The 18,817-nt window shown below is 46.3% G+C and overlaps 1 protein-coding gene across 5 annotated transcripts in view; it reads left to right on the top strand.

Moving 5' to 3' along the window:
- Nucleotides 1-18,817, top strand: part of LOC138259695 (cytochrome P450 2G1-like) — a 394,952-nt gene that overhangs the window by 192,148 nt on the left and 183,987 nt on the right. For all 5 annotated transcript variants that reach the window (XM_069207584.1, XM_069207588.1, XM_069207585.1 and 2 more), the window contains exon 5: nt 14,485-14,661. In XM_069207584.1, coding sequence (XP_069063685.1) covers nt 14,485-14,661 — 177 coding nt within the window. The remainder of the gene's footprint in view (nt 1-14,484; nt 14,662-18,817) is intronic.

Below are 18,817 nucleotides of genomic sequence, written 5' to 3'. Positions count from 1 at the left end.
TTTTACCTGTAACAACATCTCTCTATGTTCTGGATTCCACTGAATTCCTAGAAACTGCACATTGTGCGACAGTACCTGTGTCTTGTCTGAATTAATTGTACACCTCGTACTCTGCAAAAGTTGTCCGAATATACCGGTAACATCATCAACTTCTTGCTGGGTGTAATATTTTAAAGAATGTGTTTCAACTCCTGCCAAAAACTGTGGGCTACTCTGCGCACGAACTACGTTCTGCTCATGCAGCTCACACTGGCCCCCACCTTTTTTAACCTCCTCATTACTGGAATGTGCAAAGTCAGATTCCCCTGTAACAGCTTGGTACATTTCATCTTTATCTTGTAATAATAACTTGTTCTGGCTAACTTGCTCTTTCAATTTCTTATTTTCATATTCCAACTGTTTACATCTCTCATGCATTTTTTCTGTAAGCAGACAAAAGTATCCAAACCCTCCTCTCAAAAATAAAGGGATATCATTCCTTTCAAAAAGCACCTTTTCTAAACATGAAAACACATTTAATAAGTTTGTTTTATCCAGGCAACCATCCCAAAATATAGAAAGTCCTGATAGACAAGAAAACACAGACATCATAAGGCATTTTAATTTCACATGCATTTTCAAACATGGTTTGCGGTGCTTCCTTTAACTCTCTAAATAAAAACATACACTTTTAAATCGTGCACTCTCAACCTCCAACCTCTCTTTTTTAGACTGTCTGATCTACGCCAAAATGTTTTGCTTTCACTAATGACCGAGCTGACAAAAATGCACTTCTCAGTTTAAAGAAGACATTTATTATTATTTCACCACGAGGTTCCTAAAAGGAAATTAGCATGTTGAAAGCACACATTTAAAAATTGTCACAGCAATGAAAGGAAAACATACCAAAATGATTCTCAACTGCAATGTACACAGCAAATATATGTATTTATATTATACTGCAAAGCAAATAATGAAGTAAAAATTAATCACCGTAGGGCCTGCCAAGCTCTTCATCTTTCTTATGCCAGCAAGACGATGACCCCGTTCGACTGCGAGAAAGAGATCTCTACCCTCACGGGCCAGATATCAGGCATTCAATGTCTAAAATCCTGACTGAGTTCACTCACCCTCTCACTGTCGCACTGGGTCTTTTTATATCTTAAAGAACCAGAGAAGGGGCTTTCTGGAAAAACCCCTCCCCTCAAGAAGAAATATTAAAAAATGCTGCCAATTTTAGGTATGCTTTGAAAATAACACATTGGGGCTTGACCACAATCCCAAGGTGTCAAATCAAAACAAGGCCGTTCCCTGCCGTCTGAGTACATCCTTATCAACCAAATCCCTTGGTGAGAAAAAGCATGAAAACAAGCACAGTTTACAATGTGGAAAAGTAAGAGCAGATTTAACATGGCAGTGTCTAATGCTACGATAAAGTCAATAGGCAGAATGAATCTAAGGCTAAACTGAATACAAAATGTAGTCTGTAACTGGTAAACACTGGACAGCTAATACAGGTGCAAAGTGGTGCAACACAAAGTCAGTGGTCAAAACACATCTTTCACTACATTGAGTCAAATGTGCATTTAGCTTTGAAGCAAGGTCCTCATCAGTGAAACAAACACTTGGCTTTCACACAAAGCTCTTTCTTTTTCAGAGGATTTAATCTAAATCTGATCTCCAACACGTTGGTTCTTGGTAAATTTCAAAGTAGTTCTGACACTTATGCAGTGCTTTCTCTAAACACCGATTTCTGGTTAAAGACTTTTCGAAGCTGAAGTCACTGTAAGAAGCTGTTCCTAGAGTGCAACATCTCTGGAGCTACTGCTGGTCAAAAGCAACATTGACTGGCGGTTGAAGGGGAGGTGAAGAGCGCAAGGCTGCCTTTCATTGGAAGGATCCGCTCAAGATGGCTGCTGCAGCCTGTGACTTTGGATAAATGCTGCAAGAGCTCAAGAACCTTTTGCGAGAACTTAAGCACGATTGCCCTGAATCCTCTTCTGCTAACAGTTTTACCTAGATGCACACAGGCATATAGGGGGTTATTACAACTTTGGAGGAGGTGTTAATCCGTCCCAAAAGTGACGGTAAAGTGACGGATATACCACCAGCCGTATTACGAGTCCATTATATCCTATGGAACTCGTAATACGGCTGGTGGTATATCCGTCACTTTACTGTCACTTTTGGGACGGATTAACACCTCCTCCAAAGTTGTAATAACCCCCATAGTGTTTTAGGCCATAATGGGGCTTTGTGCAAAAGATAGCCACAGCCAACATGGCTAAAGGGATTTGTCTGTGGGACAGAGGGCACAATCTCATCTTCCACACTCCATGGAGTGGAGAATGTAGCCTATGAGGCAGAGGCCAAAGACCAGGCAGTTTAAGTGACCCATCTCACTCCTCCACCTCCACCCAAATGAGAGGAGATTTACACGGCATCAAAACAACTCGGAAGAAAAAGACACTGTAGCAGCCTCTGCATAGACAATGCCACACTCAGGGATCTGGATTTAAGTTGCTCTGGCTCTCTGTACTTGTATGATGTCGGCATTTGCCATCATGAGATGCCTCTGCAACCATTCTGTAAATAACAATATAGAGGAAAATGTTGCATATGTATTTAAATCTTTGTTATATTTAAATCTTTGTTGTTTTTAAGTAATTCATACATTTTAAGCAAGTGGCAGCTTTGAAATACATATGCCAATTTATGTATTCAGACCCCCATCTCCACTAGAGCAGTACTTATTGCATTATTGGGGCTCCCTGGCACTGCTCCTCACTGCCAAGTCTAGAATCCTTCTCCCTGCTTTTCAGATGGAGTAGGAGGTGGGCACAGGTGTCTTTGGACTACAAAGAATGCTTGTCCTTCCGACTGTGCAGGACGTGTCCTAGCCTGGCACTGGTCGGGAGGACTCTGGATTGAGCCATATCACTATTTACAAGAGAGGTGCCTTATTAGGATTGCTGCCCCCAACCTTCAGTTTTACTGCACAGGACATTGTTCCCTATTTACGAATAGAGAATGGTTTGCATAGAGACCGAGAATGTTTGTTAGACTATGTGCTTCTGTTTATGCCCTTGACCCATTGAGGCCCAAGAAAGCATATGTTGATCCCTAAACCACCTGGATCTTGACCTGAGAAAAAAAGGTTATTTATTGGGTAGGTAAGTTGGATGGTCACATAAACAAGCTATTTAAGGATAATGGTGCAGCAAGTAAACTGGGTAGAGAGAGATTAAAATTCTTGTCCTTACTGAGATAGTTTTAAAGTGTTAAAGGGATGTTTCTGCTGTCTCTTCCCTGATTAGCGTGGTTCCCTGGGCTTTTTCTAAAAATCCGAGGCTGAGTACTAGTGCCGACTCAAAGTACCTCATATGCCTATTGTCAGGTAGCCTGTAATTGTCCCACAGTTGATGTACCTCTTTGAGTGCATATAAATGTCCACATGTCTTGTAAATTACCCTAATTTGAAAAACCTGTGAGCACCTTCACTAGAGATGGCTATTTTGGTCCACGAACGGGTTGCCTGTGTTAGCAGTATTTAAGCTAAAGGAATAGTGCTCATAGTAGACACTTAGGCCCTCATTTCAACCCTGGTGGTAAATGCCGCCTACCGCCATGCTGACGGCCGCCAAGATACCGTGAGCACGGCAGTAATCCGCCGTGGGTATTATGACCCACACATAGAATTCCACCACTATACAGACACCCACACAAGTCCACCACACCAAAGGTCAGTGATAAACTGGCGATAGCAAAACCCACACCGTTACGCCAACAGGATTACGCCCACAGTATCACGACCCACGAATCACCGCAGCAGTCTTTCAAACGTGGTAAACCATTGGCGGTATACACCGCCGGGCTCAAGATACACACACACTTACAAAACTACACCACATTGGACAATTCAAAATACACACACCTGACACACATCCACACACCACACCCACACCACTATAAAACAGACACCTACATTACCCACAACCCCTCACAGTGAAAAAAAAAAAGAGACCCAAGCACAGAGAGACAAGCAAGGAGCACCCACTCAATCAGAGGCACAGAACACCATCACCCATACACCAGTCATGCACATCACAGCATACACCACAACACACCACCCCACACATCCTCATACATATCACTCACACCACATCCATGGCACCCCAAAGACACTCCAGGTTTTCAGAGGAGGAGCTAAGGGTTATGGTGGAGGAAATCATCCAGGTAGAGCCACAGCTTTTCAGATCACAGATGCAGCAGACGTCCATTGCAAGGAAAATGGAGCAATGGCGGAGGATCGTGGACAGGGTCAACGCCGTGGGACAGCATCCAAGAACCAGGGATGACATCAGGAAGAGATGGAACAACCTACGGGGGAAGGTGCGTTCCGTGGTATCAAGACACCAGATTGCTGTACAGAGGACTGGCGGTGGACCCCCACCTCCTCCCCCACAACTAACAACATGGGAGGAGCAAGTCTTGGCGATCATGCATCCTGAGGGCCTCGCAGGAGTAGCAGGAGGACTGGACTCTGGTAAGTCAAATCAGTATATCCCCCACCCTACCTAATGCCATCACAAACTCCTACCCCTACCCTCAACCCCATCACTCCACCAACTCACATATACTCCACTATCACAACCCACCCATCCCAAAACCAAGCCCTGCATGCAACACCAGTGCATGGACACCCATCACAGACCTGCCTGGACACCCATCACCACAGCATGCCCAGTAGAGACTCACCCAGCCCACAAAATCACCACTCACACAAGGGCAAGCCGACAGGGAAATCACAATCAGAGTTGGAAACACACCCATTCACAATATGGCCCACGCAGATACATTAACAATGCATTTGCATCCCAACAGGACCCCTACTCAACGTCACTGGAGAGGAGGTGCCATCTACATCCAGTCCCCCCTCTGAAGAGGCCCACAGTGACGACAGTAGCTCTGCACGCTTGGATCACGATGATCAACCTGGCCCATCAGGGGTCTCTGGACAGTCGGTTCCCCTGCCATAGTCCCAACCCACCACAGAGCCTCACCCCTTAGGAAACACCACCACAGCACCTACCCAGCGGGCCCATGCCACTGTCCCCAGGACACGTCAATCAGCAGTGTGTCCACCACTACAGGGCCCCCGGGCAACTCCACAAACACAGGACGAACAGGGACCTGGGGTCAGTGGGCTCATGGTTCAGGGGACAGAGGCACAGGACAACAGGGAAGCTGGGAGGACTGCTGTGCGACAGGGGGAGGACTGCTGTGCGACAGGGGGAGGACAGGCCCAGGGAGCCCACTCTCCACGAGGCGCTCTCCAACATCCTGGGAGTATACCACCATTCCCAGGAGACCATGGGCCAGATACTGGCCAAGTTGCAGGAGACCCAGCGGCTGCAGGAAGGACAGTACCTGGGGATCAGGGATGACCTAACAGAAATATACACCATCCTGGTCACCATTGCAGGGGTGCTAGCTGACATGGGCAAGACCATGAGGGAGGCAGTGGCACAACAAAGGGCACCTGACACTAGCCAAACCGAGGAATGGTCTTCCACTTGCGCCAGTGGACAGGAGGCCCCGCCACAGGACCAACAGGCCACCAGCACCCCACCCCCTGCAAGAAGGAGAACCACCTCGCAAACGGTCCCTGCGATCCAGGCAGAAGACAGAGAACATTGCAAAGACCCCCCGCCAGGAAATAGGACTCTCCTGATTGTCACCCTTCTGTCCCACTCTGTTACCCTGTCCACCTTGAACTGCCATTGCTCCCCTTCCCATGCCCCCTTGGACAATGCGCCTGTGATACCAAGGGACTGGACTCTACCATGGACTTTCCTCAGCCATCACCCCAGACCCATGCACATACCCCTATACTTATTAGCACCTAAATAAACACCCTTGAAACAAATACTAATCTGGAGTCAGTCTAATGATTCACAAATGTATTAGTACAACATTATCAAAGCATTGCTACGTATATGTACAGTGAAATATACAACAGGATGACCTTTGGTGGGCAGCAGTACATATAGCAGGAGCCAGAATGGGGCACAGTGATCTGAAAATAGAGAATCCAAAGGGAACAGTCAATGGCCATAGACATTCGGAAACAGGCTGCCATATACAATGTCCAACAGAAAACTGCAATGTAAAGTGAACTTACAGTGTCTTACCTGTGTGTCACTGGAAGTACTGCTGTATTATGTTTGTTCTGTTGTCCACATCTTCTTCCTCTGCCTCCTCTTCGTCACTGTCCACAGGCTCCACTGCAGCCACAAGACCATCTCCAGGCACATCCTCCTGCAGAAAAGGCACCTGGCGTCTCAAGGCCAGGTTGTGCAACATACAACATGCCACAATGATCTGGCACACCTTCTTGGCTGAGTAGTACAGGGAGCCACCAGTCAGACGGAGGCACCGGAACCTGGCCTTCAGGAGGCCGAAGGTTCTTTCTATAATCCTCCTTGTACGCCTATGTGCCTCACAGGGGTCAGTAGCCATGAGAGGTTGAGGTAATCAGAGTCACCTGCAGATTTCGAGGGACAACTGTTAGACACACACTAACCCTTAGGGGCAATCCCATACCCAGACATCAACATATACTCGGATGGGGACCTTTGGCTCACCTGTTAGCCACACCCGGTGCCTCTGGAGTTGGCCCATCACATATGGGATGCTGCTATTCCTCAATATATAGGCGTCATGCACAGAGCCAGGATATTTGGCATTCACCTGGGCGATGTACTGGTCCACCAAACACACCATCTGCACATTCATCGAGTGATAGCTTTTTCTATTCCTGTAAACCTGTTCATTTCTCCGGGGGAAAGAGGGGGGGACAAATGCTACATGTGTACCATCAATGGCACCAATGATGTTGGGGATATGTCCCAGGGCATAAAAGTCAGCTTTCACTGTGGCCAAATCCTCCACCTGGGGGAACACGATGTAGCTGCGCATGTGTTTCAGCAGGGCAGACAACACTCTGGTCAACCCGTTAGAGAACACTGGCTGAGACATCCCTGATGCCATGGCCACTGTTTGGAAGGAACCACTTGCCAGGAAATGGAGCACTGACAAGACCTTCACTAGAGGGGGGATTCCTGTGGGCCGGCGGATAGCTGACATCAGGTCTGGCTCCAATTGGGCACGATCAAGTCTGTATGTATGTATGTAAGGACTGTGGCACGATCAAGTGTGTATGTGATGATAATGTGTCTATTCTCCATTGTCGCAAGGTCCACCAGGGGTCTGTACACCGGAGGATGCCGCCATCTCATATGCTGCCTCAGCGGTTGAAGCCTATGGAAGAGAACGGTGAGCAGAGGGTCATATTTCCACAACTATTGCACTAATGTTGATTTTTATTACTTTACAGAAGCAGTATTGAACTCGAGAGTCAGTTGATGTGCCAATGTCTGCTGTGACGCAGTTAGGTGCCATGCCCTGTACCCCCATGAAATGGCGGCTGCCTGACCTGTGAGGAGGGACAAGTGGAAATGAGGTGATTGCGCTGGCGTTGTGTGCCGTCGCGGTAGGTGGTCGATGACCGCCGCACAACTTCGCATTGGTTATTATTGGGCCCTATGAGTTCCAGGAGCCAATGGCGATATATGCCGGCGGTGACGGTACGCACCGCCGCGGACGTGACCACCATTTTCTAACTATTCACTCACTTGCTACCTGACCTTCAACAGGAGAGGACCTACACTGCAAGTGCTGCTGTGACCTGTGTCTGGAAGCGACAATGGCTCATGTGTCTGGGGAAAGGGCCCCTGCCTTCTCTGCGGAGGAGTTGGAGAAACTGGTGGATGGGGTCCTACCCCAGTACACATTACTCTACGGTCCTCCAGACAAACAGATGAGTACACTGTGAGCATGATGCGTGGGCCATGAATGTATGGAGTGCTGTGGATGTAAGCCACATGTTGGGGGGTGCTGAGGCGTCCTGGCCAGAGTGCAGCATGTAAGGTGGTCGGTGTATGTGCATCAGGGCATGGGTGGGAACTGGTGGGCAATGAGTATGACGGTCCGGGCGGGTGAGTAACTTCCATTTCTTTTCCCTCCAGGTCAGCGCCCACTAGAAAAAGGGTATTTGGCGTGCCATTGCCAAGTAGGTGCGAACCCTGGAGGTCTTTCACAGGCGGAGCACCCACTGCCCCAAGAGATGGGAGGACCTGCGCCGCTGGTCAAAGAAGACAGCGGAGGCCCAGCTGGGGCTAGCCACCAAACGTGGAAGGGGTGCCCGTTGCACCATGACACCCCTAATGTTCTGCATCCTGGCGGTGGCCTATCCGGACTTGGATGGGCGCTTGACGGCATCACAGCATCACAGCATTACAGCAGCCACAAGGGGGTGAGTACAGATTCAGAATCATGACTTTGCGCGCGTTAAGGTGTTTCCTGGGTGGGGAATGTGGGCTGTTGGTGCCCCTAGGCCAGGGCGAACATGGCAGTGTAGGTCCCTTGTTGGGCAGGCTCTGGAGCACTCCTACACCAATAGTGTAAGTGGCCATCTACTACTGGGCAGGGTCCTGTGGGTTTCTGTTGTGCAGATGCTTGCGTTAGGCATTCTACACCATGGGCTGGTGACTAGCTGTGTAACTGTTAGTGCATGCCCTAGTGCATAGGGCTGCTCCCTGTGTGTAGTGTACGCCTACAGTTGTGTGGTTGCTGCCGTTGACCAAGTGTATCCTCTGTCTCTACCCCCCTTTTTGTTTTGTCACCCTGTCCTTGTTTGCATTAGCATCATCTGGCGGAGGAGCAGAGGCGACGGAGGGAGCTACATCCCACATGGGCCTGGAGGCCAAATCCACCGAGGGTGAAGGCACCAGTGGGACGGAGGGCAAGGGGAGCACCACGACGGGGACAGGAGGGGAGAACACAGACAGCGACAACTCCAATGGAAGCTCCCTGGCGGTGGCGGACACCTCAGTGCCCACCCCAACAGGTACAGCCGCCACCCCCCTACCAGCACCGCTCCTCAGCGTGTTTCCCGTGCACCGTGGGAATCTCCTTCGCCCCAGGCACCTCAGGCCCTGCCCCTGTCAGCCCTGCTGCCCTCAGTGAGGAGGCTATTGACCTCCTGAGATCCCTCTCTGTTGGGTAGACAACCATTATGAATGCCATCCAGGGTGTCGAGAGGCAGTTGCAACAAACAAATGCATACCTGGAGGGCAGTTACTCTGGCGTGGCAGCCCAACAGAAGGAATTTCAGGCTCTGGCCTCAGCACTGATGGCATACATTATCCCTGTGTCTAGCCTCCCCCCTCCAACTTCCTCTACCCAGTCCCAATCCCCTCAACCTCAGCCTATCCCAAGCACACCTTCAGACCAGCATTCACCCAAATCACCACACACAAGTAGCTCAGGCAAACAAAAGCACCACAGTTCATCTCACAGGCACTCACACAAGCACCATGCCCATGCACACACAGCAACATCCACTGCCTCCACTATGTCCCCCTCTTCCTCATCGTCCACCTTCCCCCCAGTATCGTCTCCACTCACTCCTGCATGCACTACATCCTCATCCACTACCTCCATCACCAGCACGCCCATCACAACACACCCCTCACTGGCAGTCACCACCCCCACAACCATGCACACGTCCCCTGTGTCCTCTCCCAGTGTGCCTGTGACCCCTCCTCCCAAAGTACACAAACATAAGCACCCACCAACCCAACAGCCATCCACCTCACAACAGCATCCAGCCCATGCACCTTCACCCAAACTCAGCAGACAGACACCTCCTACAACCACTCCTCCACTCCCAAACCCTCTCCATCTCCCCGTCCCAGTGTGTCTAAGAAACTTTTCCTGGCTAACGTTGACCTCTTACCTACCCACCCACGCCCCTCACCCCCCCCCGTCCTTCCCCTCGGGCCAGGGTGTCCAGATCCCAGGCCAGCACCTCAGCCACCAAGTCGGCGTCCGCTGTGGTCACTGCAACTCCCAGAGGATCAAAGGGGGCACCCGTCAGGCCAGGCAGTGTGCCACCGACCCCTGCAAAGGACCAACCCATTCCGCCACCTGCCAAGGTGAAGAAGGGGCCAGCATGCAGCACGGGCAAGGAGCACCACCCACCCAGCAAGGCCTCCTCCAAAACTCAAGCTGCCAGGGTCAAGGTCCCAGGAGAATCAGCCCAGGTGAGGAAGGGGCAGAAAAGCCAAGGCAAGGCACTTCAGGCCTCGGAGGCTCCAGGTGAGGGCCTAGTGCCCACCACCAGAGCCGACAGCTCCGCCATCTGTACCGAGGCAAGCACCGCCACCTGCCCTGCCGCTGCCACAACAACTGTCAGCAGCAGCATCCCCAGTGGGCAGCCGTCCGAGGCTGCAGAAGACGACCTGGAGCCTCCCACAACCACTGGAAGCACCGCCACCAGCACCGGCACTACCACCAGTATGCAGCCTTAGTCGCCGCAGGATGCAGTTTGGCCTTGCCTCCATGGAGTATCATGCTACCTGCTCCCTGCAAATCTCGTGCCTCAGACACCCAGGTGAGGGAATGTGAACTGCAACACCCCAAGTGTAGCATCACTGGGCACAAAGCCCCCTCCAGAACCAGTGGAGAAATGCATCCACTCCCCTTATCCTTGGCAGGATGAAGAAGACTGGGCACAAAGCCCCCTCCAGAACCAATGGAGAAATGCATCCACTCCCCCTATCCTTGGCAGGATGAAACAGACTGGGCACAAAGCCCCCTCCAGAACCAGTGGAGATGCCACCCCCTTGAGAGACTGTGGTTTGCACTCCCCAGGACCAAGCAGTGGGCAAACCACCCACTTGAGAGACTGTGGCTTTGCACTCCCCAGGAAATCGCTGTGGGCATGGAGCCCCCTCGAGGAGCAGTGGCATAGTACCATCTTCCGGCTGAGGTGTCCACCCTATCCCTTCCCCCTGAGATGCCTGTGTGTTTTCGACCTGATGCCCTTGCAGTGTTCTCTCCGTATTGAGGCAGGAGTCAAGCGTGGGCTTTGCCCATGATTTTTGGCCCAGTGGGCCACAGACATTTACAAAGGACAGTGTACGGCCTTCTGTTCATATTGTAAATAATTGTATATACTGTTTTTCGATTCGTTGAGTATATCTGCCTATTTCTAAAATATCACTGATTTAACTAGATTCCTTTTGTCCTTGCGTTCTTCCAGGGGGTTACGGGCTGTACATGTAATGTTGATGCATGTTTTTATGTGTATAGTGTTGAGGGTGGGGGTGTTGCGTGTGTGTGTGTCACTCTCTTTTTCCTCCCCCCCTCCCTGTGTGCTAGGTGATGTACTCACCGTGGTCTTTTTCGCCGCCGCCTCCTGTGATATTCCTCGTGTATGAGGAGGTAGACCAGCATGGGGAGGACCTGCAGCTCTGGCTCCATGGCATCCTGGTTCTTCGTTGATTGTTGGAAGGTGAGTGGTTTCCCTTCCAAAGACTGTTTCCGCCGTGCTTTTGATGGCGTTGGTCCTGCACTGGAAAAGCTGGCGGATTGTCGGGTTGTGATGGGATGGGCGGTACATTGTCTTCCGCCTGTCTGTTGACGGTGACCGCCTCAGTGTTTGTTGCTACCGCAGTGGCGGTCAGTGTGTTGAAGTGGCTGTCTGTGTTGGCGGTTTCTGCCATGGTCGTGATCCCATTTTTGTTACCGCCGTCTTGTTGGCGGTGTTACCGCCGCTTTAACACCGACCGCCAGGGTTGTAATGAGGGCCTTAGAGTCCTGGGTGTCTACTGGCTCATCCTCCATGTCTAAGAGTGCATTGCCTCTTGACCTCCCTTCTGCTAGATGTGATTAACTCAATCCTAAAAAATCCTAATGCAGAAGCCCAGGCCCTGCTGGTGTTCCATCAGATCTTTATGAAGCTAACTCTGAGTTTTGTGTCGCTGAGTTCATATCTCTATAAAGCTAACTGAGTTCTTTGTCTTCTCACCAATGTTCTCACAACTGCCTGTAAAATGGGGAAACTGGACGCATGGTCAAAGTTGCTTATTATACCTACATAGAAAAATGGCAATCGTAATGACCCCAGCTGTTATCGTTTCATATCTTTATTGGACTCCCCAGTCAGGGTTGTGGGAACTATACTGCTGGCCAGAATGGAAGTGTAGAACGAAAGACATATCTTCACCGCTATCCAATATGAATTAGGGAGGGGTATTGGTACATAGGATCAGTGTTTCATTCTGTCTCTACTAATCACAGGTATATGGTTGTCAAATCTGCCTGGCATTCCTGGACCACGCAAAGTGATTTTGATTTTGTATCTCCTAGCAAGTCATGCTGCTTAATGTAGGAGGGAGGTGACTATGGATAAGTTAGTCATAAATCTAAGAAAGGAAATATATACTGTTTCTGCTGCCAAAATTAGGTATGGCGTAGGTGGGGAGTGCTGTGATGTTCCAAGTTGATTGGGGGGGCGTTATGCAAGGCTGCATACCTACCTCGCCTCTTTACATAACTAACTTTCAGAAGGTGTTGTTGAAGAAGTGCATGGACATGCTTCAAAATGAAAACAGCCCTGTCCCAACACTCCTGTGCGTTGATGATGGGGTGGTGAGGGCTCACTTTCCAAAGGTCCTGCAATCCCATTGGAAACCTGTGTGAAATGTATGGGTGATGTGGATCTCAAGGTAAACCTGAAAACTATATTTCATTATGACCTGTGGTATCACCTCTCACAACCTTGTCAATACAGTTTCAACAGTGTTGAGCTAATACATACTAGTACTTTCTCCTATCTGGAAGTATGTTTTGGTGCTCGTGGTACTCGAAAGCAGCAAAGTAACATCAGAAATGACCAATTTGTGAAGGCCTCATCGTTATTTGCATTTGATGGGATGGAAGCCTTTAAGGGAAATGTTTGATTGACCAGGCCAAGTGCATCTCTGTTACTTTATTTGGGAATACAGGTACACGTAGAGACAACGAGGCTACAGATATCTGAAAATGGCTGATTACGGAGATTGCTTTCCCTTCCCACCAACTGTTCTTCCTATCTGCGCCACTGGGAATTGTGCATGCTTCTTATTAAAGACCTTATAACGCCTTTCCATTCCTGCTGTACACTGGCTTTGGAAAAGCAAGCAAGCTTTGCTAAACAGACTAGTACTGCAAGAGTGCTTGACACTGGATAGGGCACTCTCCATTCTTTGGTTTATGAACATCAGAACTTTATGTGCTAAGCTGGTGAGGCCATACTTATTTGAACGGCCCGGAAACCGAACCCAGGTGGGAAAGGCAGAACTAAAGCATATGCCTCTTCTGCTATTTAAGGAAGAGGGACTCACTCTAGCCAGGAACAAAAACAGTGTTGGCCATGCAAAGTACCTTGCACTTTGTTTTTCTGTTCTTTTTATGATGCACCTAAAACTGATTTTATTAATCCTCTACTAAGGAACCACGGTTTTAGAAAATCTATTCACACACACTGGCCTTTTTGCTGCAATTACAGTCGGGTGTGGTCTGTTTTAAAATTTGCACTTATGTATGTCATTCCTTATCTATCAGAAAGACCTGGAGAACTCGGTTGCACTTCTTAACCAGGAGGGCAGAACAGACCTCTGAGAATTATTAGAGATGTTTGTATATATCTTAAGTGTATTTTTAATGTATATTGTTTTTGATATTGAGTCCCATTGAAGACGGTTGATTTCCATGTATATATCTTTCGTTTTTAATCACAAACAGTAAGTTGAGTTTTAACATATACTATTATGGTTTTTAATCTATGAACAAATTCTATTTATGATGATGAGCTAAACCCTTGTTTAAGTGACTGTGTGCAGTGTAGGAGTAACTGGAATTATAACACTCATCTAGTTAATTACTGTTACAACCCTATGTAAATATTATTGTTCAACAATTCTATTAATTTTATTTGTTTCTGTAATTGAGCATTTTGCATTTAAAACATTAAATGTAAGAGGTAATGATTTGAATTCATTTTCGAAATGTTGTAATAACTTTACCTATTTATTAATTTTGTTTTAAATGCACAAGCAGAACACTTGTTAATGCACAGATGAGGCCTAAAACCCACATATTTAAACAGAACATCACATCATCCAACTTCGTTATATGTCCCTTAATTCTAGCAGGTAAAGTGATTTTAGCTAAAACACAATTTTATCACTGTACAACTAACGAGGGTGCATTTATATTGGCTGCTGTGATCAAATTCTTACATGTGTAGGGATGTAGGATAGTAGCCATAATATAAATCACAGATGGTGTTTGGTTGAAATGTAAATAAGGAGCAAACCACAAAACAGAAAATGCAAATAAGGGATAAGGAGTAAACGTTGTTGGCCCATTTTTCCAAATTTTGATAACTTGTTTGAAACCATTATCTTTGAAGCTTCAGTGTGCCTTTCTGAATATCCCCCCACCACCAGGATTTTTAAGTGATGTAGGGTTGGATAATAAGTAATCAGTCTGACCAGATCCTGAACCCAGAAAACACCATGTAAAGCAAGACTTCCTTTTTACTTCTTCCAGCTGCTGAACTCTTTTCCTCGTCTCATGCAATGCCTGCCCGGACCATTCCATCTACTGAACAAAAACATCACCGAATTGAAGAATTTTGTTTCGGAACGTGTTAAAGCACATCAGGACACCCTGGATCCCAATTGCCCCAGGGATTTCATCGACTGCTTCCTTCTCAGGATGGAGCAGGTAATATTATCTCAGCACTGACCAAGCCTTAGAGTTGATTTATGTGTTGGTGGTAAGGATACTCCATCGCAGCAGTGACAGAGTATACATACCGCTAACATAATGGTACGCCCGTCCGATTTAATTGCAGGTGGGTCTTTGGTGTAACCCCCACTGAGACTCTTCCATCTCAACCAGGGTTACACCCCTCCAGTGGCCCTTATTCCGTCAAGCTGCTAGAGTTTGACCTCTATGTCAGCACACCTAATTTAGATGGGCAGACATACAGGTCAGTTTTCACTGCCTTTAAAGCCATCGCGTTAACAAGCAGTAAAAACTGTCAGATGTTCACCTCACCAGCTCCCATGGCCAGGGGGGTATTATTTTTTTTATTTTCAAAAAGAAAATCCCACTTTGGGATTTTCTTGATGAAAAGAAAAAAGGAACAAGTTTGCTAGACGACTTTCATGTTGGTGGAGCTGTGGGTCAAACATAAAAAGCATTGTCAGGAACTGTCCTGATGACAGTGGCTGCCAATGCTTAAGAAATGACAGCCGTCTTTGGTGGTTATTTTAATAGTTGGGTGAAGGAGACTTCATCAGGCTAATGTAATAATTTATTCCGTCACTCTGACTGACATAACCTCTGCCCTGCAGCATGTACATCATCCCCTAGTCTGTTCATGTTGATTGCTATACTTTCCACTTTTGGAAACTGCACCGTAGTTTGATGGGGGTAAAAGGAGTTTTTGTAATCCTCATGTTAAAGTACTGTTTGCATTCTTTTAAAGCGTCATTATTTTGAAATAGAGCTAATCTTTGGATGGTAGCCGCAATGTTACACTTTTGGAAAACAAGAAAAACAGAATGCAAATCATGTGCAAGGCATTTAATAAGTCATCTACTAGCCTGTGTGACCCACTGACCCATGATGATTGCTCAGGAACTTTAATTTCTGGTGGTCAGTGGTATCAGAGTCTGCTAACAGGTCAGACAGTTGTATTAGAGAGACCCTTTGCAAACATTAACGATTGAAAGAAAATAATTTGCCTCATGGATGGTGGCATTCTCCGTACCACTATAGATCCAAAACCCTTCTTAGTTAGCTAAGATATATTTGTGGAGTTGAGGCTATTAAAAAATCTGATTAGTTGCTACTTTTTTTTCTTTTTTTTTTTGTATTGTGTGTCACCCGGCATTTGGCTCTTAACTGATAGTATCGTAAGATGTCTAGGTAAAAGGGATGCGAAGATGGCGAGCTTTCAAATGGTGAGATGAATTGGCCTTCTGGGTAGAGACCTGAGAACACATTAATGTCATGCTGTCCAGTGCGTGAGATGGCCCCCTTTTCTTGTAGTGGTGGAGTTGCTACCTTTTTGAGAATTTCCCTTAACAACGAAAGGTGTGTTGGTAGGAGTTCAAGAGTTCCTCTTTGGCAAGGTTATGTTTTTTGTATTTTTTTAGGAGTGGGGTTTTGTGATCAGTTTTGAGAAGTAAGGAAAAGAAACTAGTGAGAAGACCCACCGTGTGGTCATGATGCAACTTGTGATGTCATCTGTTAAAGCATACCCAGGGAGATAGAATTGAAAACTAGGGTAAATGAGAAATTTTTTGGTACTACTGACGTATTGTATGATAACCTTATTGTAACTTCAATATAAAGGAATTATTGCATTAAATATTAAGGTGTTTACTGCTAACAGCACAATCTGTCTGCTTGGCACTCAATCTTACCTAATGAATTGAACGTTTCCTCTGAACTTTGTGAAATTTGTCCGGGTATTCTAAAAGAATTTTAGCTCTTCTATTTTCTCTTACCCACATCAGCTCCTCAGTCTTCCTTTTCCATGTTCAGATCTGTAGCAATTCATGGCGTAGAGTTTGAAGTGAGAACAGAATTCTCTTCGACACACCCTAATCAAAGATGTCTAAGATGGAAGAACAGAGGGCTATAATTGTTTAAAAGAGACAGGCAGAAACCGATTGGCCAGGGGTGTCGAGCCTTTTCTGTAAAAACAGTTACATCTGATCAATGAAACACATTCATGCTACAAACAATTATTATCTTTGTAACAAGATTACAATAGTAACCATCCCCTGTAATGCAGATAGTGATCACCACATGGGCCCCTTAGGGCCACTAAGAGCAATGTATTTAAAGGAAGTATGAACATGAAAAGACTTAATTTGAATTACGAGATAACAACTATAGCAGCCACTGTCCTTTGGCATTAAAAATAATTACAGTAAAACATTTCACTGACTGATAGAAATACTCAAATATCAGTTTTCAAGATATATTTTGAGAATGTTGTCACCTCAAGTGCAAACATCAGTTAAAAGTTTCTAAAAATAGATAGTTTTAGTTATTAAATATACATTTTTCATTGTGGTAAGAACCTCAGTTCCCACAAAGAAAGTTTTTTTTCTTTCAAAGAAAAAAAAATGTAAACAAATTTACTTCAAAATATTGGTTTCTGTTTCTTAGTAGATACATGTTTTGCCCCTGTTATGGAGTCCAGTAGCCACTCCAGAGAACAGCGAGTTGAAAAACACGGCCACCAACATGCATTCATTAGGAAAGGGGAGCTCCTTCAGGATTGCACAAACAGACATATCACAGTCATTCCAGAGAAAGCTGGGTTTCACAACAGGGGCAGTGGCATGAATGGGTTGTGTATGGATTTAGCACTTAAGATGCTTACTAGATACAACTTGCCCTTCTTCAGATGGGATAGGATTTGGGGCCCGCTGGTCAATTCCAGATGAGATGTCCAGAAACACCACCATATTCAGTGGATGGCAAGCCAGGAAAGATAAAAGATGGGCATCAGTCTAAAGGGAGTGGGACTATCCATAAAAGTTTACACCTTCTCCATGAGATTCATCTTGTTGCATATGCTCTAGAAGTGCCACATACAATAGCATAATAGGACAACCTAAGGAGGATGGAGTTTTGAAATCATACTCCCTATATAAACAACCTGAGGTGCATCCCAGAACCAGGGTTACTCCCTATCTTTTCTCCAGGCCAGTGAGGCATTCTGGCTGGGTTGTGCGGGCTGGACGTGGACTACACAAGAAGGATGGCAGAACTACTATGGGTTTACCACATAGTCCATTCTCCCTCCAGGACTCCAAGGACCCTCTGTGTCAATATGTCAAGAAGGCTGGGATATGTACAAACTGTCCAGTACCTTTGACATCTTTAACCCATCAACAGAATAGCTCTCTCTTGAATAAGTGATAGAAAGCCTTGGATTCGTGCACAGCAGGAATGCTCTAGTTTCCTCTGTAGGCAAGATTATAATAGCCGGAGAAAGTGAAGCCTTTTATGCTGAACTTTGACTCGTCTTATGAGTGCAGTGATGAGAGCACCACAAGTTGTGATAGGGTGAAATCCAGCTTCCCAGCAAAACGTCTTACAACAGAGTGGGAGTCTCTAGAATCCTTTTTAAAATTCAGCAGGAATGTATTTATGACCAGATTTATTATGGCAGCCATAATTCCATCCGTTATGCTTAAAATCCCAGATGCTCTAGCTGTCCAGCATCAATTCAGAGCATTGTATATTTTTATACTCACAAGGATATATGAGCTAACCTTATAATATCTACTTTGATACAAAAAAGTGGGACATAGTTCATGTAGGTATTTGGGATATGGTATATTTAGTGCTCAAATTTAAATGATAATACTGTGTGCTTATAATTCAGAGATACAGACTTTATTTGATGACGTCTATTGGCACTATTAATCATAAAGCACCGCATCAAGATCCATCTGCCTTCTAGTCACCTGAAAAATAGACATATTCAGTGTATTACAATTTCTTACATGAATATGGCATTGTCTTGAAATTGGAAAATAAAGGGATATCTATCCTACTTCAGGATATCTTGTGGTGTTAACTCTTATTTTGTGAAACTTGTCTATAAATGTAAACGTTTTGTCAAGAAAAAGATTGGTATACTTAAAAATCAACTGTACACCTCAAAGTATTTTTACCCAACGGTAGCCTGGATACCTAATTAGAGGATAGCACTGCAAATTTGGCAATAAGACAATCTTATGTAGTTTTTTCATGGAGTTAATTTTCAAGTATGTATCTCATTTCCATTAATACCCAGCCCGCCTCTAAGGCATTATGGGCCAGATGTAGCAAAGTCCCAAATTGC

This window comes from Pleurodeles waltl, chromosome 9 (assembly GCF_031143425.1).
Source record: "Pleurodeles waltl isolate 20211129_DDA chromosome 9, aPleWal1.hap1.20221129, whole genome shotgun sequence".
NCBI lineage: Eukaryota > Metazoa > Chordata > Amphibia > Caudata > Salamandridae > Pleurodeles > Pleurodeles waltl.
This window is presented reverse-complemented; position numbering and strand designations above follow the sequence as displayed.